The 27,079-nt window shown below is 39.9% G+C and overlaps 1 protein-coding gene across 1 annotated transcript in view; it reads left to right on the forward strand.

Annotated features, from left to right (window-relative positions):
- Positions 1-318: 318 nt before the first annotated feature.
- The window catches only part of GSK3B (glycogen synthase kinase 3 beta), a 149,070-nt gene continuing 122,309 nt past the window's right edge, over positions 319-27,079 (forward strand). The window contains exon 1 of the mRNA XM_058856055.1: positions 319-702. Coding sequence (XP_058712038.1) covers positions 615-702 — 88 coding nt within the window. The 5' untranslated portion in view covers positions 319-614. The remainder of the gene's footprint in view (positions 703-27,079) is intronic.

A 27,079-nucleotide genomic window follows, 5' to 3' on the forward strand; every position in this document is an offset into this window, starting at 1 on the left:
TTGCCGCATCGCCTCCGCTCGGCGGTGCCCCGAGATCCCTCCGCCGGGGAAAAAAAATAGTTCCGTTGCCTGCCGCCTCCCTCAGAGGCGAAGGGGAAGGAGAGGAACGGGGAGGGGGGAAGGAAGAGAAGAAAGAAAAAGAAGAAAAGGAAAAACAAAGAGATAAAGCAAATAAAAGGAGAGAGAAACGCGGCGGCGGCGGGATCGGAGGAGCCGGGCCGCGAGCCTCCGCCCCATGTGACTGGCGCCCGGGGTGGGGGCAGCGAGGCCCAGCGAACCCCCCTCGCTCGGGAGCGGCGCCGGGGGGAGGCGGCTCTCGGACCCACCGGCGCGGTCGGGAAGGATGGTCGTGTGAGGAGCGGGCGGCGTGAGGAGGAGCAGGAGGAAGCAGGAGAAGAAGCAGCAGCACCAGCCGCCGGGCGACAGAGACCGAGAGGGGAGGGGGCTTCCCCGGGGGGGGAAGGGGGGGTCCCGGCGTTTCATGTGGCGCGTCCCACCCGTCTCCTGCAGCTGAGCGAGCGAGGGAGCGGCAGGCGGGCCCGCCGGGGCGAGGCGGAGGGCGAAGGCAGGAAGAGGAGAGAGGTGATCGCCGTTGGGGCAGAGCGGGAGAGACCATGTCCGGGCGGCCCAGGACCACCTCCTTCGCGGAGAGCTGCAAGCCGGTGCAGCAGCCCTCGGCCTTCGGCAGCATGAAAGTCAGCCGTGAGTATCCTGCCCCCCTCGGGTGGGGGGTGAGGGCCGGGGAGGCTGCCCCCGCCCTTCGCCCAGGCGGGGAGAGGCGAAGGGAGCCCGGCCCCAGCCCCGGCCTCGGCAGCTCCTTTCTCTCCCCTTCCCCCCCCCCCCATTAACCTTGAATAGGCGCACGCCGCCGCTCCGTTCGGGGCCTGCTGGACGGAAAATCCCGGTGGGTTTGTCCTCGTCCTTAGCTCCTGGTCGCTGCCAGCGGCCTCTGGCTCATTAAAAAGCCATTTTTCCCCCCTTTGTGAAACGGATTGGGAGTTCCGTAACCAGTATTTCCTTTTCATTGCCCCCCTCCTCCCACCGAAAGGAGGAAATGAATTGCGGGCACACAGGTGTGACCGTGACATTCACGTTCATTATGTGTTTTTTTGAGGTTTTTTAAAGCACTCCTGGCTGTGAAGGGGAGAGAGCATGGAAGGTTTTTCCATGCACCCGTAGATCGGGTGTGAGCACCTTTTAGTCCAGCCCATTTAAAAAAAAAAAAAAAAAAGGAGGGGGAGGGGAGCTTACAAAAGGTGTCTCTAATATCCTCCAGGCTCTGGTAAAATGCTCAGAAGAAGGCGTAAGAAAATGCTTATTTTGAAATTACTACTCCATGGGCTCACATGTCAAGCTTAGCATTCCTTTTCCAATTTTCTGATCAGAGGAATATTTTTAAGAACGAGGCCTGTGCTTTATTCTGTACAGACATGTCAGAAATCATGCTTAATGTGTGCTCATTCTTCATATTCTATCGTTTGGGTTTAGCTGGTTTATGTGAATTAAGAATATGAATTAAACCTCAACACATATACAATGCTGATACAAAAAGGCCCAGTTCTGAGTTGCTATAGATCGGCTGTGTGCTTATCATACGGAATTTCTTTACTCCTGATTTGAATATGTTCACATGAAGAATTGAATTACTCTTCCAGATTCATGAGAACAGTGTGGTTTTTAGAGATATTTTCGTTTTCTTACCGAAATGCAGGATGACATCTTTATGGGACCAAGAATGCTCAATATGCATTCCCATTCGATTGATCTATTTGATATTCGTATAAAGCCACACCTGGCATGGCTCTGTGGGTGCATGCCTGCATCCATCGCAGGAGCTTGTGTGTTTCATGCCAAAGCACTGGGAGATTGTGAGCTTTTTTGACAGATGAGAAATTTTTATCGGGTTTTTTTGCACTGAAATGTCTACCGCTGTGGTTGAAGCCTTGAAGAGAGCATTTGGATCAGGGGCTGTAGTCCACCTTGTATCTGCATGATCAATGTGCTAGCAGCGCTCCAAAAACCATGGGTGCAGTTAAACCCATATTAGCAGCTTGGCAGCGTAGGTTTGGTCAGGTCCAGCATTTGTATTTATTAAGGATTATTGATCTGTACGGAGGAGAACTGTGGGTGACTCCATTTTAATTTACTGGCTTACTTTATGTGCCTATGGAATGGAAAGCAGGTCTTGTTGATCAGTATTTCTGCAGGTGGCTGTCTAAACCAAGAGAGACCTCAACCTGTCATACTCTGCAACTAAATTTGTCTTATTCAGGCTCTACAGCTTGATTCTTGAAAGGTCATTGATGCTTCTTTCCCGTTTATTTGAGGTCAAAGACTAGACAGATGCTTGCCTGTGAAGAGGGTGCTAACTGATGCAGACTAACAAGTTTGCAAATATGATTCGATCCCAAGTGTATAACACTGAGGGAGAAACAAAGGCCGTAACATAAAGCGCATGCACTTGTGATAACCCCCCCCCAGTCGCTCTAGTCATGTGCTCCTGGTCCTTCTGCTGTCTGGAAAAAAATGTCAGAACAAAGCAAGAGAACCACATTCAAGGATTCTGTGGGAAGTGCAGTTTCTATTTTCAGTTAATCCAGCCATGTAAGACAGCCTGGGAAGTTAACTTATTTTTCCTTTTTTTTTTTCCTTTTTTTTTTTTTTTTTTTCTTTTCTTTTTGAGTGAGAAAAATTCCAGGGTGTCACAAAAGGTTTTATTTTTCTGGTTAGCAAAGTGTTGGTAACATCTTATCATATGATGTAGCAAGCTGTGTATTGCCTGTGTGGACTGCTTATGTGGTGGACAGAGTTAAGGCGGCTCTTTCATTTTGATATATATTTGTAGGCTGATACTTAGTTACGTTTTTAGCCAGTCTGAGTTAAAGCTGGGACAAAAGAGTCCTTGTGAGGAAAGTGAAAATTGATGGATTGGTATCTTCTGAGTGTCTGGGACATCTTTAGTGCCTCTGTTTTGGTGTGGGTCGTTTGGAAGCAAAACCTGGCTTGCTTGATGTCAGCCTTTTTGCTCTCATTTGTGAAGAGGGGTGAAATCAAATGATGAAGTCACTCTTGCTCTGATGTCTCTTGCAGCTATTGCTTCTCCTGTGTGAGTGCTGCAACAGTTACCTAGGAAGGATAGATCTAAGGGATGAGAAAAGCATTAATAAAATACTGGAGGAGGGTTCATTGTTCCTTGTGTTTCCTGGGAGGAACAGAACTAGAACCATACTCTGACTGCTTTTCTTCCCAAGGTATATGGGGAGGAAAGAGTGAGCAAGCATTTTTCATCTCTTTGCTGTGCAATTTACTAGATTGAATTTATGATACTTTGTTCTCAGAAGTTGGTAACTGAATGAAGCCTCGAATGGAAGGATGGGAGATTACCAGCAGCTGCTTCTCCTTTGGCTGTTGGGAAAGATGACTTCTCATGCATGCTGCTCTTATTGCTCTGTCAGGGATGGTACAAGGGTTTTAACATTTCTGCAGCAGTAGGAACCCTGTGGCCTTCATGTATCTCTTTCAAGCCATACATCTGTCTTCTGAAATCTGACTATTTTTATTTCTCTATTTATATTTTGGTGGTTGTGAAATCACTCAGCCATATGGATTTCTACATTGAAATAGTTCTCAAATAGGGTATTCCTATTGCTGAGTATTCCTCAAATAGGGTATTACTGTGTTGCTGGGTTTGTAGGCTTTCCTGAACAAAAAGAAAAGTGTGTGTACTGCTTCTGTTAAGCTTGGCCCTCAAAAGGAGAGAGCTAAGCTTCCAGTTTTCCACTTGCTGATACTATCAACCTGCACATTATAGCATGAGAAGAGATAGGAGCTTGAAGTTTTCTTCTGTTCTTTACCTAGTTGCTCTTGCACTGCTTGCAGAAGTACCTTGTTTCTCAAATGGTACCCTGCATTATTACAAAAATAATCCTGAAATATAAAGGGTAGTCATGCAACACATGACCAAAAATATCAGTATAAAAATAGAAGTCTCAAAATTTGCAGTTTCAGAATTTTCATCTAATGACTGTAGAATTGATTTTTTAGGTTTTTTTCCTTCTCTGAGCTTCTGGGAAATATGTGTTTCAAGTAACACCAAGTCCTTGCAGCCAGCAGTACTTATTGTAACTGTAGCCAATTGTCTTGATGATCTGCAGCAAATAATGTCTTGGCTAACACTTGCCATGAAGAGTTTTTTGCTCCATGTGTGATTGTCATGGGTCTGTAATTGGTTATGCAGGATTTGTCAACTTGGAGGGTGAGGAAGGCGATTTTATTTGCTTTAGCTAATTCTGATGTTGACCACATACTCTTGGGTTGCAAAATCTGAAGGACAATCTCGTAATAATTCATTTTGGACTCTGTGGAACAATGTTAGAGTGGTGCCAGACTTGGGGTTTGTTGAAGTTTTTCTTTTCTTCTTAGATTCACTGGGTTTTTTCTGTATTGTAAAATCCCCTGAAAGCACAATAGCTTGGTAAGCCTATATTGCTGTGTATTGTTCCCACAGTGTGTGATAGCTCTTTAAAAGTAGTTCACGAAGGAATAAAGTCTGTGAGTTTGTTGCTCTTTTAGTAGCTATTCCACAAACCACTACATAAAAGTGATGGCTTTTTAGGTAGCAGTGGTATCTAGGTGACAGTTTAGTTTAATGTTGTGTGGTGTCCAGGTAGGTGTGTGGGAAGAGCCTTGGAAAAGGGCACCCTGGGTGCCTTCAGTGAGAAGGAATGAGTGGGGTTGTTGAAACTGGCAAACGATTGAGATAATACCACCTGGTGTTTCTCAACCCAGTTAGGGTAGGGCCCTCTCTATTGCTTTGATAGCAGTTTCTACCTAATTGGTTTCTGAAACTGAAAGCTGCCCATCCTGCTTTCCTTGCTGGAGAGAGGAAAATCACTCCCTTCCAGAAGCCTGCTGAGCATTATGTGTCTGGCCGTCGCTCATCCTAGCCCTGTCCAGCTTTCTGACTGCTGCTGGGTGAGCAGCTCTTCTCATTCCTAGATTGAGGAAAAAATGTACTGAGGGGGTCAGCTAATGAATATGTGTGACTGAGTGGAAAGTGTTTCATGTTACAGTGCCTCAAAGTTGTGCCTTGCAGTCTGAAAAGGAATAGAACTGTCTGCTGTACTTAATTCTGATGCTGACAGACTCTTTATTCATACCATTAGTTAGCTGAGCATTCCATTTCTGTTCTGCACATTTCCTCTTCCCTGCACTGCTTCTTGGAGGTGATCTCTTCTTGTTACCCCTTGATTCACCTTCTGTATTTCCTAGCAATATTGGAACCATCTTGTTCACCTGTTTACACAGCTATGGTTTACGGAGTGTGTTCCTTGCCTGCATGCATCCTGGCTCTGGAAGTTGTATCGCTTCATCTGTTAACTTGAAAGGGCCTTGTAGGTATCACAGGTGGTGGCAAGGAGATGAGAAAAGCTGAAGACCACCATGTGACCTGAAGAGTTTCCCCCTCTACTGCCCCAGAGAGCTCTTTAATTTTCTTGTATTCTATCTTTAAGAGCTGATTTAGATAAAAGATAAAGGAATTTTCCAGTATTGGAGTTTACTCATCACAGATCTTCACAATTACAGGAATCTGTGAGATATTGGCTGTTGCGGTGTCTCTCCCCATGCTCTCTCTTAAACTGGATGGGTGAGTGAAGAAGATTCTGAAAGTCTACAGAGTGTGCAAAAAGCCTGCAGTTAAAGCTTTGTGCTGCAATCAGCTGTAGGATTTTCTGAAATGAATTAATGCTAAACCCTTTGATTATTTGAACACAGTAGCTAAACCGTGCCAGGTGCTTGGAGAACACTTGAAGCCTCTTGGTTCAAGCGCTTGGAGTATTTGTTTCAAATGACTGAGTCCCATTTTAAATTGAAAAGTGTGTTACCTCTGAATTTCCAGAAATTTCTGTAGACAACTTAAAACTTGAGTATTTTTCTGGAGTTCTCTCCCTTTTGATTCTGTTTAAAAAAAAAACTTAATTTTTAACTTTACTCTGAGGACTTTTAGTCACCCATAGCTAGTGTGGGAAGTGCTAAAGTGGCTGTCTCCTGCAGCAGCGATATGGCTGGTGGAGTTACTTGGCTGCTTTCTGAATTTAATGAGCATCAGCCTGGAGCAGCCTTGAAAGACAAACAAAACTTTTAAAATCAAGCAACTAGGAAAAGGAGATTATTGAAAGCTTGAATGCCTCACAGAATATCCAGGTCCATGCAAAATTAAAAAATATGTCTTTTTGGAACTTCTTTCAGAAAGCTAGACAAATAGGTGCTCTTTTCTTTATGTATGTTGAAAATAAATGCCAATTACAACATTTACAGTGTGACAAGAAAAGGTACTCTTTCAGCCATAAAGGCTGAAAAGCCTAAAATCTGTAGGTGCTGTACAGGTCAGACCCCCTTTCTTCAGATGCAAAACCAGAAATCCCCTTGTCACTTCTCATCCCATAGAGATTGTTTCCAAAGTGCTGCATGCTGCCATTGGGGGAGGTGGAAGGTTGGAAGAATAATGGTCAATGCCACTTTAGATTTTAGGAATTGATTTAAAATGTAACCGCTTGAGTGCTCTATAGCAGTCTGATCTTGAGGTGAGAAAGGTGTGAGATGTGGTAGCAAGATTCAGGTCTGTGAGAAATTGTTACGACATCATAGTCATGCACAGACAACTATTCCTGGTCAGTGCTGCTGCATCTCATTAAACTGAAGCCTCAAATGAATGTCTACCTGAAGCTTTTGCAATCTGGATTTGGGTAACAACAATTTGTTTTCACCACCTCTTCGGAATCCTTCCTGCCCCCATAGGTAATAGCTTAGCATGCCATAGAGAGAGTGTCATTATTTAGGTGTTTTCTCTGAAAATGGTGCATGTTAACTCAATCCTGTATCCTATAGGTATTGCTGTGTGATGCTTTGTCAGGGCAGTAGGAGAGGTGAGATGATGGTATTTCAATAGAAATCCATGTTAGAGACCTTTCTGAAAGCAGTCCTATATCAGTCTCTGAGAACTGTCAAAAATGTGGATGCCCAGAAGTCATACTGCTGTGCCTCTAAAAGAAGTGGACAGTGATTTTTCTTGTATGTTCAGTGCTATCAAAGAATCTTTTCATTAGGTGCTCTTGCCACAGATGTCTTGTCTGTTCAGAAAAGGAAATAAAGCAAAGCAGTTCACTCTGTACTTTTATCTCTTGCAGACGGGAAGTAGATCTAAGCATTTAAGGCAATTTGTGTTCTCACCTAGACTGTCTTATAATGGAAGAAAGGAAAGTGGTAAGATAGCTTGTCAATGTCAAGAACTCAGGGCTTTTTTTTTTTTTTTTTAACAAAAGTCATACAGCAACAGTTCCTTCTGAAGGGACAGCTTCAGTCCTTGCTGGGAGCTTTGCTGTGTCCCTGTAGCAGGGACTGTGTATTTTCTGGCTTTGCCTCATCAGTACCAGTTCTTCCTCTACAGGTGAAAGTGGGCTGCCCGTTATCTTCCATGTTGATTAATTTCTAGATGGTTTCCAGGGTTTCTCTGTGGGTGATACAGAGTCAGGTTGCTGTGGGGCTGCAGTGGACCTTGGTGCCTGCCACAGGAAATTAACTTGAGCTTGCACAGAACTGAGAACACACAGCTAAGAAAAACACACCTTTATAGCTTTTTAATATGTCTGAATAGGCCTGAGTGTCTCTTTCTTTGAAGGGTATAATGACCATTATGTAGCATTGGTGAAAGTATTTTTGTGTCTGAAAAATGTCTCTTAAACTTGATATGTCACAAAAATGTTTAGTGATATAGTTATGTTGCTTGCTCTGTGTTTTCAGGCAGTTGGATTGAGTTGGAAAAACGTTTTGGTATTCCAAGTGCCTGGCAGTAGATGATCATAATAAGAGACCTCCTGATCAGAAGGGGAAGGGAGGATATTTCTCATTGATGCCACTGGATAAGCGATGCTGTGGACGGTTTGTAGGACTTAGAAATACTGGCTCTGCACTGTGCTGTTGTACGTGCATGAGGATAAATGTTTGAGTGCAGCTGCAAAAATTGCCAGTCTTTTGGGTCAGAGCAGTTAGAAGGGGAAGAGTTGGGTGTTGGCTCTGAAGTTATAACCAGAAGGGAAGCAGCAGCTGAATTTTTCCAACCAAGGCAGACTTCTTACAGCTACATCATCTCTTTTGACTTTTTTAGTAGGAATATAATTCTTGTCAGATACAAGCCCTGTAGTTCATAGTAATATCTTTTGCCAGGAATGCAGGCAATTGTTTAATTTTCAGGCAGGCCAAGAATATGTTTTGTAGAAGGATTAATTGTGACTCTTGCTGTAGAGAAGAATTTGATTTTTCCTTGCTGTGTAGAAAGAGGAAAACTATTTAGTCACAGTTGATAGTGCCAGTCTGGTTTTTTGATTCACACCCTCCTGTAGACATTAACATAGAACATACAATGATACTTGTACCCTGTCTCATCTGCTTAGTTGCTTTTAGTATCTATTTTTAAAAGGTAGCACAATGAATTGACCTGTGTGTGTGGGTTTCCTAGCGGGAGGAAGGGGTCACAAATTCATCAGCCTAAATAAACGGAATATTTGGATGTTGGCCAAGTAAACGTGGATCATTTGGCACACATCTGTATCCCCATGAGTGAAGCCCATAGCCATAAATGTATTTCCTCAATTTGTGGGGTCCAGTATCAGCATCAGAAAAAATGTTTTGTGCCTCGCTTAGAGAACGAAAGCTTTCTGGCAGGGCAATCTCTCTGCAGGTGAGTAGATGGAATGTTTTATTTTCTTTATATATACAATTGCTCAATTGAAACCTAAAGAAGCGGAAAATGGTGTTGTCCTTGAGAAGAATCTATCTGTTGACCATTTCACTTCTAATCTTGCCATCTTACTTCTGATTGTGTGTGCTACCTTGGGAGCCACGGGTATGTACAGTCATGCACCATAGCAATTGCAAACTTACGGTTTTTTTCTGTGTCACTCAGAGAATAGAACCTTCCTAATCAAATTCCAGTTTTAGAGACTTTGGAATAGATTTAGTAATATGTTTTAGTAACCACAGTGGATTGCTGAGCTGAGTGTTGGGGAAATGTTTTGGAGGCCCAAGGATAGCTAGGTGATTTTTATCCGTTTGTCTGGGTTTTCTAGTGGAACATCTACTGAATGTACTAAAGACAAAAGCATAAAGTTTGTGTGGAGTGGGAGAACTTTTATTATTCCAGAAATTGTGGACCCAAATTTCAGATTATATTGGTTAGTGAGAGGGCAGGGAGAGCTTTAATTGTTACTTCCAAAAAAAGGTAGTCAATTTTAGATTGAGCTCAACTTTGAACTTGCTCTTCCTTTATCAGTGCAGTGGGCATAGTTAGTTTGGGATTGTGTATAGGTTCTTATTCAAGTGACATGGTATGGCAGTGGACTCTTCACATGTGCAGGTGAAGTTCACCAGCAGGAATGTCTGAATGTCATTCAAGCAAGCAGAGCATGTTTTGTATTGGCTTAATGGAAGATCTTCTTAGGAGAATGAATGCTGCCCAACCTACAAGTCTCTATCTGTCTAATCAATGGATTCAACTTCAGTGGACTGAAGCTTCCCTTCAGCTGGCTTTCAGTGTCCATGAAAGCTGACAAGGTTCAAGCATGGCAATTGACATGGGATCTCTGACAGCAAAAGAATGGTGGCTGCTTTCCCAGGTAGCACATTTGAAATGCCTGTGGGATTTTGGAGACAGGTAGAGATACTCATGAGGCAGCAAGCAACATTTTCTGTTTGGTGTCAATGCCTTGGCTTTAAGCAGTAGCTTGTGGATTTATTTTTTTCACTAATAACCTGGGTTATTTTTTTCAATGGCAATATTTGAGCAGTTCGTGGCTGACTGTAAATACTTATTACAGTTGGCCAACTCTAAAAGAAAGTGGTGCAGAAATGTTTATGCTGTGTCCATAACTTTTAATAATTATGGTACTTCAGAAATATTTACTGAAACAATGACACTGCCTGTATTTCAAAATATCTGGTGAAACCTTAATTTTTATTCTTACATTGTGGCATAATTGCAAAACAGAATGTCTTTTCTAGTGTTAGTTTAAAAAATATAGTATCTACATATGCCTTTTAAGCTTTTTAGTTTATTCAGACATTGTGTTGTGGGGTTATTCATTTATTTTGTCCTTTTTTCTTTTAAGTGAAGAGCAGGTGGAATTATGAAGGAGTTCCTGGCAGACTATTTCGAAATCAGTAGATTCTGAGAAAAGTCATGTTAAATTGTCCTCTAGCAGCTCCTTTTTCTCTATTACTTATTACATGTATTTGAGACTAGAGAGGCACACATATGCGTGGTCAGAAATATAATATGGAGGGGAGGAGATGATCTAGAGTTCTGAGATCTGGAATTTAAACCTAGGCCTCATGTGAAGGCTTTTATTTTAAAGCCTTTACAGACTGCTCTACCTACATGTATGATTGCAAAAGTTTATCTTTACATGCTCATGGTGTTCTTGTCTGAGTACCTGGGAAGAGTGGTAAGATGTAGGTTTTAACTTGCTCTGGTTACTCACACTTCCTGTGCAATCTTCTATGCTGTGGTGCTTTCATCTCTCCCAGTGTTCTTGTGCACTGCTGTGCGTCCAGTGAAGCTGTGGTGCACTGGGGTTTGCTGCAGGGGTGAGCAGCACTCATCTAGCACTTTACAGGTATGCCTTACACCCTTCAGAATTAAGATATGCTAGTGGGGGCGGGGTGGGGGAAGCACCCCAAAGCCAAGGCTGCTAGGGGTGGCATCTGTGTCTGGTGTGCTATTTTCCTGGGAAATATGAAGAAGAAGAGTATGGAAAATATATCAGTAGCCCGTTAAATTGTAGAACTAATGCAGGGTGTTTATGAAGTAAGGAGAACAAAAAGTTGATTGGTAGGACTCAGGTTCTTCTTCAAGACTGCTGTACATAGGCTATTACAGTTTTGCTTTGAGACTACAGATGCAAGTTTTTATGACTGTATTTGAAAGCCTTGTGATTTCTAAGTATAGTAGAGGATAAAGGCAGGTATTTCTAAAAATTCAGTTAATGTCCAGGATTTTGTCAGGAAAAGTGGTTAAAAAAGGGATAGGGAATTTGTCTGTAGATGAAGAGGAATAATTTGCTCTCATCTGACACTGAAGAGAGCAGATGTTCCTGAACTCCTGGAGATTTGTTTGTTGAAATCCATTTAATTTCTCTGGACATCTCTTGTGCCATTTAACTTTGATTTCTTGTTTTGTCTGTGTTAATATGAAACCATCTCATACTTAGGAAACATGCAGTGGGTCAAATAGTGGTTATTTGACCATTTTCGTTTTCTATAACTTCTTCAGCCCTAGCTTGGAGTTATTCTGTGTGTGGAAGCAGTTTTGCCATACATATTACTAGTTTTTGTGCTTAGGTGGAAAGAAAGTAATTAAACATTAAATATACAACAACCTCTAAGTATCTTTCCCCCATTTTAAAATGAAGATACAAAGAGTTAGTGCAATAATTCTAGCATTCTACCAGATTTGTGAATTATATCTGGAATGTTCTCCCCTGTGAAATGTACCTATTTGGATGTCTGGCGGTAGACTATATAGAGTGTAACTCTTCAAATGCGAAAAATGGACTGAAACTATAGTGACATTATTGGAAGCTGGGCAGTCTGAATTGAGAGTTAGTGTTCCTACTGAAAGTTTAAGAGTGTTTTCTTCTGTAGGACACAGAAAAGTAGGCTGGTGCAGTTATGAATCACTTTTGCTTCAACTTGGCATAGATTTAAGAAAAAAAATATTCCTTTGTGCTACTAGCATAAATAGCTGCAAATCTCTAGAAGTTGTTCAAAAATGCTCTTTTAAAAAATATGGTGTTCTTCAGATTCTTACAAAGTGACCCATCCCATGGCTGTTCTTTCAAGAAAAGAATATGTAGACCACATAAATGAAACCTATTACAAGATCAGCCATGGGTTGTGCTGGTAAATAGAGTCAGCTATGTGGCACGAAAGTGCTTGTTTTAAAACACATCATCCACTAAAACCTTCAGATGTCTACTTTTATGGAATACTGTTAATTTTTTCCTTCAGTAATTTTGTTGTGGCATCATTGGCTTTATACAGCTGAAAGATCTTAGTTCCCTTAAACTGATGTTGGATATGGGCAACAACATGTAATGCTGGAGAACTGTGTAATTTACTGTTAGGTAAAATTACTGAATGTGCTTAAAATAGATGGCAGTATGTATATATACATAATTCAAGGCAAATGTCTGTCTTCATACCTCCTGTTAATGGCTTGGATGTTATTCTTTTGGGTGTTTCTTTATGACAGCTGTCAAAGACAGGAAAGTGGATTAGGCAGTGCCTTGATCTGACCCAATATGTCTGTTCATACAAGTGACATATCTTTATATTTTATATGTTCACTTTCACAGTGTTAACTGCTTTATATATCATGGCAGAAATATAACTTTTAAAGTTATTATTAAGTCATTCATTTTAAATTTAATTTTAATTTAAATATTAATTTAAGTTATTGTTTTTAAGTTATTATTAAGTTAAGTTTATCTAAGAACAGGTCTACAGCCATTATAAAATAAATGTTCTTTGAAGCCAGGATTCCTGTCAAACCAGAAGGATGTGCAAAATAAGGATTTCTGAAGTTTTGTGTAGTGAAGTATTGATGGTTTTTTTTGTAACTGATCTAAGTAAAATTTCTAGACTGAATTGCACTATCAGAGGTACTTCTAGGATTAAGGGGCATGTGTTCAAAATTATCTTAACTAAGTGGTACCCTAAGTAGGATGAAATGTAGGAGAGGCTGATGGCATCTTTTTCTTAAGTAAGGTTTGACTGTAGATTTGACTGTGCTGATAGGTTTGGGGGTAAGTGGGGCGGTAGGAGATCTGCAGGGAAGAATCTGGAGTCGGATATTTGCACAGTGGCCGTAAGGCAACCAATGCTGGAGAACCAGCAGATCTTTTACTGGATCTATTGATGGCAGTGTCACTTAAAATACGTGGAGTTAACCTTCCCACTTCTTGGCATGCTAATGAGCTAAAGTACAGCACCTGATTTTTGGTATTGTACTGGGAGAAGGATAGTTGCATGCAAAGGAAAATGGTCAGAAGTCTAAAAAAAGTACTTTAGGGGAAAACGGAAAACACTTTGAATGATTTTTTTTTTTCTCTTTTTATTTATTTATTTTTTTTTTTAGAGGAGGCAGAAGGGAGATTTCTTTTCATAATGTTCTTTCAATACATAAAAGATAGCTGAAAAGAAAAGACAAAGCTGTTGTCTTCCCTACAGGAGATGAAACTGTTTGTGGGTTTAAACTGTAGCAAACACTTATTAAGCTAGTTGCGTCAACACTTAAGAACCTCCAGAACACTGGAATAGATTAGGGAAGGCTGTCAGATTCCCAGTAGTGCCTGTTTGAAAAATGAAGATGCTTGCCAGGTAGTTTATATATAGAAGTTTGGAGAGGTTTTAATTAAGACAGCCTGTAGTCCCTTATGGTATTACTTTATGTCATTCTAGTTATTTCTGCATGGTCTTGGGATGAATTTCAGTTACAGCACACTGATCCTCTTGTCTCTCCCCTTGGGATGAGGTAGCCTTGTGTTACTGGCAGCTTGCTGGCATTTAGTGGATGCAGAGATAAGGATTTGTGAAAATGGCCACAGCTTTAACAGTTAAAAACAAGATAGATAGTCCTAGAGAGGTGATCTAGTCCAGTCCCTCTGCAATGAGCAGGGGCATCTTCGGACACATCAGGTTGCTCACAGTCCTGTCCAATCTGACTTAGGAAGTTTCTAGAAATGGAGCACCCATCACCTTTCTGTTACAGTGTTTCACTACCCTCACTTTATAAAAAAACCCAACCTCTTTCTAATACCTGATCTCATAGAGCTTCCTTAGTGTTGGAGTTTAGGTAAATGTACTGTGTTTGGCAAAGCAGTTGGGGAGTATTTTTAGTTAGATGTTTAAATCTGCTCTGATTTTCACTTTTTGTACAAGTATTGTTCAAATGAAAGCTTGTTTTTTGGTAGTCCTGTACAGCAGCTGAGAGTCACAGACTTTCTGTGGGGGTTTCTGGATCTTGCTTTGTGTGGGTCCTGAGAAAAGCAGTGCTTTCCTTTAGTTTTCCAACCTGTGGTTCTTGCTTCAACACAAAAGAATTTAGCACAAGTCAAGAACTGCTCAGAGCTTAAGGCAGAGACCAGGACCCAGCTGCATAGGTACCAAGCTTTTGTTAGGGGTGTCTTATCTGCTCCAAACAACTTAGAGTGTATTGCTTTGGTGTATAATGCCAGTGCAAGAAGAATATTCACTCAATAATCCATTCGTTCAATATATCCATTAATATATAACTACTGTCTATTCACAGCAGTTGCTTTAGTTTTAGCTGAATAAAGGGACAAGAGTTTGAAGATTGCATGTAGAAACCAGATGTTGCATAGAACATGAGCCAAGAAAGAAAACGCATTCTTGGTCTTGTACATTTGTGGAGTGTAGATAGTTGTTACATTCCTTTAATTTTAATTTAGTTCAAAATTCAAAGATTCAAAGAGGATCTTAGTGTTGCCTTTTGTCACTATTATCTGAATTTTTTAGGGATTTTAATTGACTTATGTGTAGCTTTCTGGCAAGTAAGATGGATGTGTGAAACTGTTAGGTCTGGAGTTGTCACATGAAAAACTATACAGACATTTAAGAGCAAAAATGATCATCTGTACTGGTACATTGTTTCCCTTTTGATGCAGAAACTTTGACTAGAACTAAACAAATGATTTTTCTGAGCCTTGCAAAGCTATAGTCTTATTTTGTACATATGTGAAGTTACTGTGGAAGGCTGGAATCCTGAATTGTAAATATAACTGAATTGTAAAATTCCATTCAGTCCTTGCTTCCATATTCCATGTGATTTTGAATGCGAAAAAGTTGATAGATGTCAAATTAGTGTTTTTTTCCTTTTATTCTGCTCAAATAAAAGAGAGGAAATGATAACTCACTAACCTTATGCCGAAGTCCTCCTATGGTGCAATAGTAGTCCTAAATGCCTTTTATTTTTTCCATTTGTAATCTTTGGCTGATGGAAGGATTAGAAGGTTGGCTGTAAGGCTGTGTGAGGCTCTTTCTGGAGATGGTTGTACTTCATTTATAGGCTGTGCTTCAGTGTTTGATCTGACTTCAGCATGCACAAAATAGTCCCATCTCTTGGGTGGCTTAGACTGCTGGGGCGTACAGTTCTTTTTTTGTCTGCAGCTGTCATTATCTGAATGATGGAAGAGTTTACAACTTGTGTATTGTGGAAAACTTGTCCCCCTTCCCTGTTGATAGCTGTGAGAGACTGGGATGCTTCTGCTGACATTCTTCAGCTTCAGTGCTGTGACAGCAACAAGAAGTCAACAAAGTAACCGGGCATCAGAAAAGGCAGCAAGGAAAGAAATAAAGTAGAGCCTAACCAAGTGGTCTTTTTGGGTTGTGGGAGCCATTCAGATTGAGTTTTCTGAAAATGAGGCTTCAAAGTAAATAATAACAGTAAAATTAATGCTTAAATCCCCTCTCTTCCCTGAACTTTGTTGTGAGTTTAGGATGCATTAGATAAGTATGAGTCACTGGGTGAGCTGACTGAAATTTTAAGTTAATGCTGTGCTTATCATTAAAGTACCTTTCTCATGAAGAAGAAATGGAGAAAAATACTAATTCTTCCCTTTCCATATTTGTAAAATATTAGTAACTTGTCTTCATGTTTAAAGTCTCTTCTGGTTTAAATGGTCATGTCACTTTCTTGGTCCTTTACATTTGTTGTACTCAGTATCTGTTGAAACTGCAGGAAACCAGAACTCTTGAATGGAGTTCTCTGGAAAATGTTGACTTCAATGTTTGCAATGCCAGAGTTTACTGATGTTACACTCACAAGAAGTGAGTGTAATTTTTTTGTGAGTTTCAGTTCTATGCGGATCTGCTTTACAAATACAAAAATGTTTTTTTGAGGGGAAAGAGTAAGTGGAGCAGCAAGCTTAAAAATGGGTCTGGTTTAAAGAATGCAGCAATGCACCTTTGGTTTAAATAAAGAAAGCAGTGAGAATTTAAAGTTTCGTATTCTACCAATGTCTTAAATATGTTTTTTGAACAGAACTTTTTGGATACTGTCTTGGTATCTTTTTAGAGATGGTGGTAGAAACATATGTAAGTGGGCTCAGTTTCTAGATTTGGACTAAAATTTATGTGCAGATCAGTGGATCCAGCTGGGAAGTTTTTAATTAAGCATGCTAATTGAGTCATGTGGTGTACCCAAAAGCAGCACTTTATTACAGGAGAGAATGGTTTTCTTGGCGGCGAATGAAGGAGAAATGCTTCATTGAGGCACTCTTCTAGCTCCTGCCAGTGGAAAGAAAATGTAGAATCTAAAGTCACTCAAGAAAATTCGAGTGCAGGAGCAAAATTTATACTTCTATTTTGCTGCATTTTGCCTTTTTGTGTTTGTAAACAGCCTTTAATATGAGACAAATTCTTACTTTTGCCAGTATGAACAAGAATACTTCAGTGACCATGAATCCAGGTATCGCAGAAATAGGATGCTGTGGAGAGCCCCTATGCTGAAAGCCTGGACAAAGTTGTGCACAAGGATGCTGGTATGAGTGGGACAGGTGAGCAGTGTAGCTGTCAGGGTGATAAGTGATTGTGGTGGGTGTTCTGCAGCGGAGACGGGGAAGGAAATGAGCAGAGTTGGAGTTGCTGCAGCTCAGGGTACACGTGGAGAGCTAAACACCCACCTGATTACTTGGACCTCACAAAAGAAGAATTCAGTGTAGACCAAAAGCTGTGATATCAGGGAAAAGGCGAACTGGGAGGTGAAACTGATGGCCTTTGTCTTAATTTTAGCAAAATAGTCAGATGTATAAATGATATTTTTTTTTCTCTGTAAGTACCTTGAGGGCAGAGTGAGCAAATATTAATTACTGCTTTTACTTCTCTCAGTTACTCTGCCTGTGTAAAAATAATGGCACTGAAGTTACAAAAGGATGTATTTTCTGCTGAAATGTCTCTATTTTTATTGTTCCTCCCAATGGAAAAGATTTTTTAGAGTGTCTTTTCCTCAAGAAAAACTATGTATCTTAAAGACTTATTTTGACTGAGTATATACCTACAGTTACACAATATAGCATCCTTCATTAAGAAGTTGATGCACTTGAGAACCTAAAAGATATTTTTTACTTTTCCAGGTATTGTAAGATATATATGAGAAGTTAAAGCTGATAAATTTTCATGATTTTATAACACTAGCAACATAAACTCAAGAAACAAACCTCAGACATGCTGAGGGGGATGTTCTGGTATATATGGAGACCTCCTTTGTTGTGGCTTGAAGAGAAAGCCTTGGTTGCTCTTGTTAAAGAACAATTGTGTGCCTTCATCCAGGCCACTAAAGTGGCTGGAATAAAGCTAAAGTGAATAAATAGAAACATTCTAATCTAGTTATTCATGAACATGTATGAAATGTTTCTTTGTGGCCAGTAGTAACTAGAGCAGCCATGTAGCTTTATCAGATGTTGAATTGTCTTGATGTGCATTGTGTTTAGGAATTTTCTATACCAGCAGACTTGTTTTCTGTTTAGAATTTGAGACCTGTACAAAAAAAGCATTTTGTCTTTAAATATTTAGGATAACATCAATTTTCCCCCTGAATTTTTTCCATTAGGAAAAAATAATAAAAAAAAGAAACTCTACCCTGTATTGAATTTGTCTGATTTGTTCAATTTTCCTGCCATTCTTGAAGAAGCATTAATATTTTTTGCCATTGCCCCTAGTTTATTAGGAATGCTCACAGATAACTTCGGGGAATCCCCTTCTCATTTTCAAGTATGTAACTACCAATGTTGTGGTTGTAATCCGAGTTAGGGACTGAATGAGTATTATGCAAGGAACATGTATCACTAAAGTTGCTTTTCACTGTCACTGCTTGTGCAGCCTGGTTTGAGCTTGGATTATTTGACTTTTAGAGGGGAGTTGGATGTAGTGTCTGACATGAGAGAATGTACTGACTGGTAGGTACTGCATGTTAAAATATAGGGGAAACCAGGTTGATTTGAAAGTATTATAGGCATACCTTACCTTCTGAATCTTAAGGTATTATAGTTAATTTTCTGTGGAACTCCAGAGACAAATGGGGTTGCCTTCTGTAACTTGAGTGTGACATTGGACTTTTCAATTCAGTATTTAGAGTATTATGTACAAATTCAATGTATTGGAGAAAAATGGGGGAGAATAATTAAGTCATAATTAAGTTTTGATTTTTAGTTGGTTGCTTTTTGGAAAGTATGTGTCAGGTTTTGTGCAGAACATCCACATCACAATTGTAAGCCTTATAAGTGAAGGCAGTTAGATAAACTCACTTAAATTCTATTTTAAACAAAATTTTATTTCTCCATCCAATTTTTCTTTAGTAGTTTTTTGTTTGGTTGGTTTTGCTTTTTTCTTCTTGTTCCTAATAAATTTTTAAATGACTCTTCTTGCTTTTAGTGAAACAATATATTCTAGATGTGGATAGAAGAGCTCTTTGTCTGATCTGCTTGACCTGTTTTCTCAAGGGATTTTGTGAAGGGAAAAAAATTGAAACCAAAACTGGTTTTGGTCAGAATTCCTCACCTATTTCCACTTACTGTTCTCACATCCCTGACATGCTAACAGCAAAACCTTTTCTAGAAAGCTTTTTTTTTTTCCCCCAAAGGCATTAGGCAAAATCTTGGACAAGTTAAGATTGTTAGTATTCAATGTGGTTTGATTATGAAAATTTGTTTCCTAATGCTTCTGCAGGTGAGGAGGTTCAGCATGATATATGCCCAAGACAAGAGCAACAAAAACTAATTTTGGGAGGGTCTTAATTCTAATCTAGTAGTAAAACATGAGTACAGTTTGTGCTGTTTCCAAGCATAGGTAGCCTTGATGAGCTTTTGTTTGGATCATGACTCACTAAACTTTTTTAGTTCAAGTTCTGTTGGACTGGGATTAAAGTTCATGCAAGTGTTTGCTTACCATGTTTTATTTATTTTTAATGCAGTGTTGAGATGTGCCAGTTTGTGTTTTTACTAAGTATTTTTTCTTCGATCTGTTGACTCTTCCTGCCATGATTCTTTTGTATTGAGCATTTTGGCTAAACTCATGATTGTTGGTTTTATTGTGGTTTTTCTTTCTCCAAGTGGCATTTCTTAAATGCACAGCTTCAGAGGAATCATTACAAGGAATTTCTGTTACTGTTACATTCCTTTGGTGATGTGGAGAATGTTGTCCTTGGATGGTTGAGCTCAGTGCCTCAATCAGTGTGGTGACAGTGTTATTGTTGCTGGAACAGACACCTGCCTCTGATCCTACAGGATGTTACCAGATATACAGCACTGGGAAGACCTACCATAAGCACGCTGAGCTTTTGCTCTAAATCTGCTTGTTCCATGAAAATATCGTGGTTATGTGTTCTTATCAAGTAGTCCAGAGTTGTGTGCACTTTGTTTCTAGAAGATAAAAAGAAACTGGGATGCATGAAAATGAAGCACCAGTTTAACATGCTCTTTGAGGATGTTTCCGCTCTCTTGGTTATTGTGAAGCTTCAAGACTGCAGGCAGTGAAATTAATTGTATATACAGAGTAATCACTTGGTCATTTGAATTAGCTTGATCACTGCAGGGTTGAGAAGTGTGCTCAACTCTTGGCAGAACCCTGCAAAAACTTCTATGAAGCCTGGCAAGTTATGTCTTCTGGTTATGAGGTGTCAGCCTCTTCCAGTGCTGTCACATATAGTTTATAACTGGATATAAACAGTCTTGAACTTCTAAACTCTGGCTTAAAGGCTTCTTCTTGTTTGTTGTGGGTTTATATTTTTTTTTTTGTGAAAACCAAAATTCTTAGCCTTTTTGATGTAAAAACATCTGGTTTAGTTCACCAAACCTACAGGTATAATCTGAGGTGCTGAGGCATTTAAATTGCTGCATATCTCTGAGGGTGATGTTCCACCTTGTAGTGAGGCCATAAAATAACCACAGTTACTATGAAGGTGAGAAGTTTTGCTTTTGAATTTTGTGCATGGCTAGCTGTGGCTCTTCTTGGTTTCCCTTGACTGCTAGTACATTTCCTGCTGGTGGCTCCAGAAAGAGGAATCGAGGTAATTTTGCCTTTGTCTATCTTTAAAATGTGAATTCAACTTAAATTATCATCTACACTATGAATGGAACTGTTTATTTTGGCCTAATTTTGTAAGTATGTTTTGCTTTTTATTTGCTGACAAACTGGGCTCTCAATCTGATTTTTATGTCAAAAATGGTAGCCAAAGAAATAAAAAGTCTAGTATTATTGGTTGATATTTGCAAATATTAAATTCTAGATAAGCATTTTATTCTTTAAATAATTTCCATTAAGAGCTGCTTGATTTTGGCTGGAAGCAGTACAGAGCACTCTGCTGAACTGTACACAGGACTGTATGTCCCTCTGCCTCCAAATCTTGGCCTTCATGTTTCTTTGTGTGTTCAAACTCTGTTTTGCCTCCATACTTCTCCCAGTACATACCCAAATTAGAGTTGTTGTTTTTGGCTGTGATTCAGGGCTCAGAATTTACTGTTTTCCAGAAAAAAATAACATGTTTTTACTCAGAATTCCTTGAAATATAATCTGGCTGCAGTCCATTGTTCTGAATATGAGGCTAAAACTGTACTTAAATAAAAATGCCTGCCTTCAAAATTTCCTCTTTCCCTCTTTTCCCAAAAGAAGTGTAGTTAGATTGCCATAACAAGCATTCTTCATTGTGGTACAGTATTACTGGAGAAAAAGTTATTCTGAAAGTCAGTGATTATCTATAGGATAATAGATTTTTGTTTGATATGTTGGTGTCTGAAGTGATGGCCATAATTGCTGTTCTGAGGGTTGAAGGGTTTCATGTCTTCCAGAGTAACTCAAAAAGAATGCAAATATATTTGAACTTCATAAACTTTCTTAAACAACCATGATACTGGGATCTCTGGCTGATGTGGAATATTAGGATTTTTGAGTCATCTCAGAGGACTCAATTACTTTCATATTTATAATGTATAACCACTTAAAAATCTCAGAACATGCAGTGTGCTTAGGGAAAGCCGCTGCTAATTAGTTGAGGCAACACGAGATTATTTACAGAGCAGAGTGGTTGAATTCCTGCGTTAATGGTAAAAATTGCTATACACTTAAATGTCTAAAATAAGAATTTATTTTTTTTTGTTCAAACTCTAAAAATATATTCAGTATTTTTTAGCTTGTCTTTAGGAAGGTTTACTCCAGAAAGAAGCACGGTGAGTTTCTCTTACTTTGGAATATTGAAATAATGGTGCACTGAATTTGCTATGGAAAGAGTTGTGAAGTATGTATTTATTACTTTTTAAGAGTTGTTTCTTATGTTGTGGTAATAGCTCTAAAGATGTCACCTTTGGAGTTATTTTCAGAGTATTAAACAAGTTTCTTTGAGCCTCTGTATGGCAACTACATACCGAATCTAGTTGCTGATAAAATCTTGACTTCCATTCAAGTTCCTGCTTTGTTGGCTCTGTCTTGTGATTTAATTCCCTGTGAGTGAAAGGCTGAGGTCCAAAAAAGGTAAAATAGGCACCTTTTCTTCAAACAGTTGCCCTGTGACATGATGAATCTTCATCAACACAAAATTTGATGTTCACCTCTAGCAGTAGCTGCAAGCCATTTTAGGGCACTTAAGTCAAAATGTTGCTCACTGTCATGGAGCTGGTGGAAATGTGCTTTCTTTTGGCAGAAGTTAGCGTTGCTTCACTGTGGTAGTATATTCTTTGAAGCTGAAGGAGTTGATAAAAGTTGTAAGCTGTGTGGACACCAAAGACCTTATGAATAAGTTGTGGAAATTCATGTCTTCTGAAGAATCTCTGGTCTCATGATTTTATTTTTTTCATAAAACTGTGCTTTACTTCAGCAGTGACAATGTTATTTCATTGCAGTCAAGCTCTGCTACAGGCAGAGGAGAAGTTGGATTTAGAGATGTTTAGTCTAAACCAGCTGTTCCTGAATTTCGGTCACCAAATGGATTGATCTGTGGTTGGCAGGGTGCCGTGTGCTGGGAAGGCTCCAGCTCCAGTAAATCTCTGCATGCTTACAAACTTTTTTACCTTGTGGTAATGATGGGAACTACTGTCCAGTGTTTTCCCTGAGTTTGTGGCAAAATCAATTTGTGTTGTGGTAGCTTTTTATGTATTTTAGCTTGTTTTAATGTTATAGATGGGCAGTGTTGAAGTTTTCAGCTTCCCCGGCTAAGCGTGCACATTTCTGATGAGCAGAAGACCCCGAGGTTTTCTGAGATGCTGTGTTTTGTATGGCATTTCATCCTTTCCATCTGCTGTACATTTCTATATTGGTTTTATAGAAATGGTATAACAGATATGTGGGATGTATACGATGTGTCTTATCCTAAACTCAAGGTATAGCAAAGTTGTTAAAATGATAATTTTTAGAATTAAGAAGATTAGGTGATGTTCTCTTTTTCACTGCTTTAATTGACTTAAAACTGCAACATGTTAGGTAAAATGGCATCTTTATTTAAAAGCAGGTGTTGGTTCCTGTTCTGTTTTGTATTTTTTTTTCCCTTCATCTGTTCATATGTGCATCTGTAAAACAGAAGATGTAATTTTACTATCTTTTGGGATGTTGAGGTTCCAAGTCCCTTGTTATTAAAGTTCACGTTCTGCAGCCAGCAGTCCTGTACGTTGTCTTCAGTTGATGGAAAAACTATGTTGGTGGAGAAACTTACATCTATCATTTTTCTCAGATCCTTAATGATGTGGTGTGTCATGTATAGCAAGTTGTTTTGCTGGAAGTCTTAGATATGATGCAGGTTGATTACTGAATCAACAAAGACCGTGAGTTGAAGAAGCAATGAGGAGTTCTTTAATAATGTGTTTATGAAATGAGTAGTTGTTCTGATCTGCGTAGACAATGTTGTGCTCTACTATTAGGCTGTATCTTTTAACTGTGATTATAAAGCAAACCTGTTCCTTTTTGTGGAGAAAAAGCAGTTGCATTGACCTGGGCTGATAAGGTCAAGGTATATTTAAAGGTGAGTTGTGTATACCTAATTTGAAGTCAGAATATCTGTGTGTAATGTACCTTACTTTAATCTTACCTAATTTATTCTTTCCTCAGCCCTGTGTAGATAAGACCTTAGGATGTTTTTTGTATTATGATTTACTAGTTCAGGCAGCTGGTTATGTTGTTAATACAGACCAGGAAGAAAATACTTATTGCATAGGTACCTCACAAGGTGAAGTATCCAGAATTTAGGCATTCAGAGTAAATTATGCAACATATACAGAGATCTTCAAGTCATCAAGTTGGACAAAATGAGTGTGGTAAATCAAACTATGAGGCCTAATGAAATGAGACATCAGTGTTCAGTGTGTGTTTTTACTAGAAGCTGAAGACCAGCGAAGAATTGAAGGTATTACCAGGTGTTCTCATAACCTAATTTTTCCCCATAAACATATTTTTTCCTTCTCTTTTTTTTTTTTTTTCCTTCTTTGTGTTCTTTTTTTCTTTTTTTCCTTCTGGCTTCAAATTACCACTGGAGGTGGGGACAGGACCCTTTGACATTAATGAACTGATATTCAGCTGTAACCAAGTAGAGCTGTAGCTGCCTTGAATTGACCCTAACCAGTGACGGTGACGTTATCATGTGTGAGTGAGCTCATAGGCACCACCACGCACTTCTAAGAATGTGCCACTGTGGAGTCATTCATAGTTCAGAGTCCTCTCTGTTGAATTTCACATCCTCCTACAAAATGTTTACAGGCAGAAGCAGCAGGGTAAGCAGACAGAAATAGAAAACCAAATTGTCAGTTCTGTAGATCTTGAACACTTTGAAACATGTTGGCTTAGCTTTTGTATGGTTAAAGCAGCAATCTGTTCTAAATGTAAAGGGTTAGGAAATTACTTGTTCTGCTTTCTGTCCTCTTGATTAAGAGAAATTGACCTTTTTTCTTTTTGGAGGTTTTTTTTTTTTTGCTAAAGAGTCCCTTGTCTCATTTAGAGCTATTTCCCATTTAGTGATGTGTTCAGCTAGAGCATGTGTGAATGCTAATTTCCCAGGCTGTGTGTAGGTTGGTTCCTGCTTGTCTCTGAAGTATTTCTCCCAGAAAGCCATGAGCACTTGTGGGTTGGTGGTTTTGCTATTGAAATATGTTAGGTGGCAGTAGCATTAAGAAAATGAAAGTAGTCAGTCCTCAGCAGTTTGGAATTCTCTGTAGGGTGTAGAATTGAGGTAGATTGGTCAAGTATCTCTTCGATGTAGATGGGTCTGCTTTAAGTCTGTTTTACTGTGTTGGAAAAAAGTAAAAAGTAAAAAATTAAAAGCCAATGATTACTATAACCACTTTAGAGATTATGGTTTGGAAATAAACTCTCATGTTAGAGTTCCATTTATTTATAGCCTCAGATGGTTTTGCAATGTTTTTAGCTGTTGCTACTTTTATAATGGCCTGTCAAGCATAGGTGTAGGTAGCAATTGGTGGCAGAGGTGTCCACTGGTATAAAAAGACACATCTGGCTTGCAGTTATAATTCAGTTTGTAGTCTGAATGTCTACTTCATGCACAAACAGGTGCAAACATGGAGTGACCGTACTGCCAAAGACACAGCTCCGCCATTACAAGTTTCTTAAGAGTGTGTTCTCAAGATATTAAAACACGTGGTGTGAGAGAGGACGCGTGAAGAAATTTAAATCGAATGTAGGTGGAAACAGCCCTGCAATCCTTAAAAGCAAAGGTTGAGAAGTTTGTGGGCAGAAGTTTTGTATGGCACAGATTTTTGAGCAGTTGTATTGGGTTTGTGTGGATATGTTTTGGTAGCAGGGAGTAGATTCTGTGGGAACTTGCCAGAAACTTCTCCCATGTCCAATTGAGCAATGCCAGCTGGCTCCAAAACACATCAGCTGCTGGCCAAGGCCATCAGTGGTGGTGATAGCAGCTCTGTGATGACATTTTTAAGAAGGGGGAAATACCTATGCAATAGGTATGGTAGAGTGGAACGAAAATACGTGAGAATCAGCCCTGCAGACCAAGATCAGTGCAGGAGAGGGAGGAGGTGCTCCAGGTGCCAGAGCAGAGATTTGCCTGCAGCTGTTGATGAAGACCATGGTGAGACAGATTGACCCATTGGAGCAGTTTGTGAAGACCTGCAGCCTGTGGGCAGTACTGGCATTGAAGAAATTAATGGAGGACTATTTCCAGTGAGAGGAACACCATGCTGGAGAGAAGTGTCCTTCCTTGAGGAGGAAGGAATAGCAGAGACAAGAGGTGATGAACCAACTGCAACATCCATTTCCTCTCTCCCTGTGCTGAGAGGAGGTAGAGAACGCTGGGAGTAAAGTCAAACCCGTAAAGAAGGGAGGGTAGGGAGAAGGTGTTTGAGATTCATTTTTATTTCTCATTATCTTACTCTGGTTTCATTGGTAATAAATTAGACTAACTTTTCACCAAATTGAGTTTATTATGTCTGTAATGGGGGAGCGATATCTTCCTGTCCTTATCTCAGCCTGTCAGCTTTTAGTTACATTTTTTCTCTCTCTTCTCCAGCTGAAAAAGGGGAGTGATAGAGCAGCTTTGGTAGGCACCTGGTATCCAGCCGGAGTCAACCCACCACAGCATTGAAACTAGTGATGCCCCCTTTATAAGGATTTGCCCAGTGTTATTTATTTATTTACTGTAACTTGGTGACCTTGGTTTCATCCTCTCACACGCAGGGAAGGCATGGACCTCGACTTGTTTGGAGCAGAGCATGTTTTTGCTGGTGCTTGGTATGTGTATGCTGATCAGTTGGCTCCCTGCTGCCAACCAGGATGAGAGAGCTGGGGGAGTATTCCTGGTTTGCTGATTGACAGGGGATCCAGAATGTCTCTGAGATTTCTGCTCTATCAGATTAGGCTGATAATGATGGATGAGGTCCAGGTCTTTTTGTGGTGGGGAGGAAAATCTACAGAAAAAAGCAGAGTAGAATACAAAACACAGAAAAGTAGAGATGAACTTGGCTTATAATTTGTACCTTAAGGCAAAAGTTTAGTTTTTTTACCCCACATATCAATTTGCAAGTTGTATTTTAATCCCTATCATTACATTGAGTGACATCCAACATTTCCTAATGAATTTGTCATGGAGCACTGCCTCCTAAAGAAACAATCAGCCAGAAAGACCAGCTCACTGTGTGAAGCTTTCAGTTCAGTCCCAAGGCCTTTCCCAGTTTTTACTTCTGCTGTCTTTATCCCAGTTTTTAGTCTTGGTTTAAGTCATAGGACAGTTTTTCGTTAATAGTGGAGAGACAAAAGTTGATTTACAATAATCCTGTATGGCAATGCCTGTTGTGCGGTGAACTCTAAACAAGTGCTTGGTTGCAGAGCTTCTGCAAGCTTTGGTTCTTGTCTTCCTGACAGGGAAGAAAATAATGAGAGCACAGTGAAGAGCATCAGCAATATTTTACAGGTGAAGAAAACATGAAAGCTCGGAGGTCTGGGTTCATTTGCCACCTCCTGCTGCTGTCTTGGGACCCCAACAAACTGTGTGTGCCTGGCTGCCATCCTGCTAACTCTGAGATTTTAAAAAGTGGTGCATATGCTGTGGAAAGCTCTTGTCTGGTCAGTGTGCCATTACAGAGAAACTTTATCTCACTTGCAATTTCTTATTCCATGTGGAACTGGCTATACCAGTGTAAAAATGCCTTTATAACTTCGTGATTTTATCCATGGTAGGGTTCTTACTGTTCAGGCAATACTGCTGTCTGATGCAGGCAAATAGTGTTTTGTCCAATGCCTCAACTCAAACAAGCGATTAATGGCCTTTTCCTATATTATTAGGTATTCTGAGGCCAGTTACAGTTTATGAAGCCCTTGTGTATTACAGTGATAGGGACCTGAGGGTTTGGACATGTGACCAATCATTGCAGGTCAACTGAATGAGATGCTACATTTCAATAGCTGTGTGTGTTCATTCAGAGCCGCAGGAGGAGACAGTAAATAAAGGACAGTGAAACTATCTCAGTGTGACTGTGAAGATGGAAAGCTGTAGCACACTATTCTG

Source organism: Poecile atricapillus, chromosome 1 (genome assembly GCF_030490865.1).
Source record: "Poecile atricapillus isolate bPoeAtr1 chromosome 1, bPoeAtr1.hap1, whole genome shotgun sequence".
In the NCBI taxonomy this organism is placed as follows: domain Eukaryota; kingdom Metazoa; phylum Chordata; class Aves; order Passeriformes; family Paridae; genus Poecile; species Poecile atricapillus.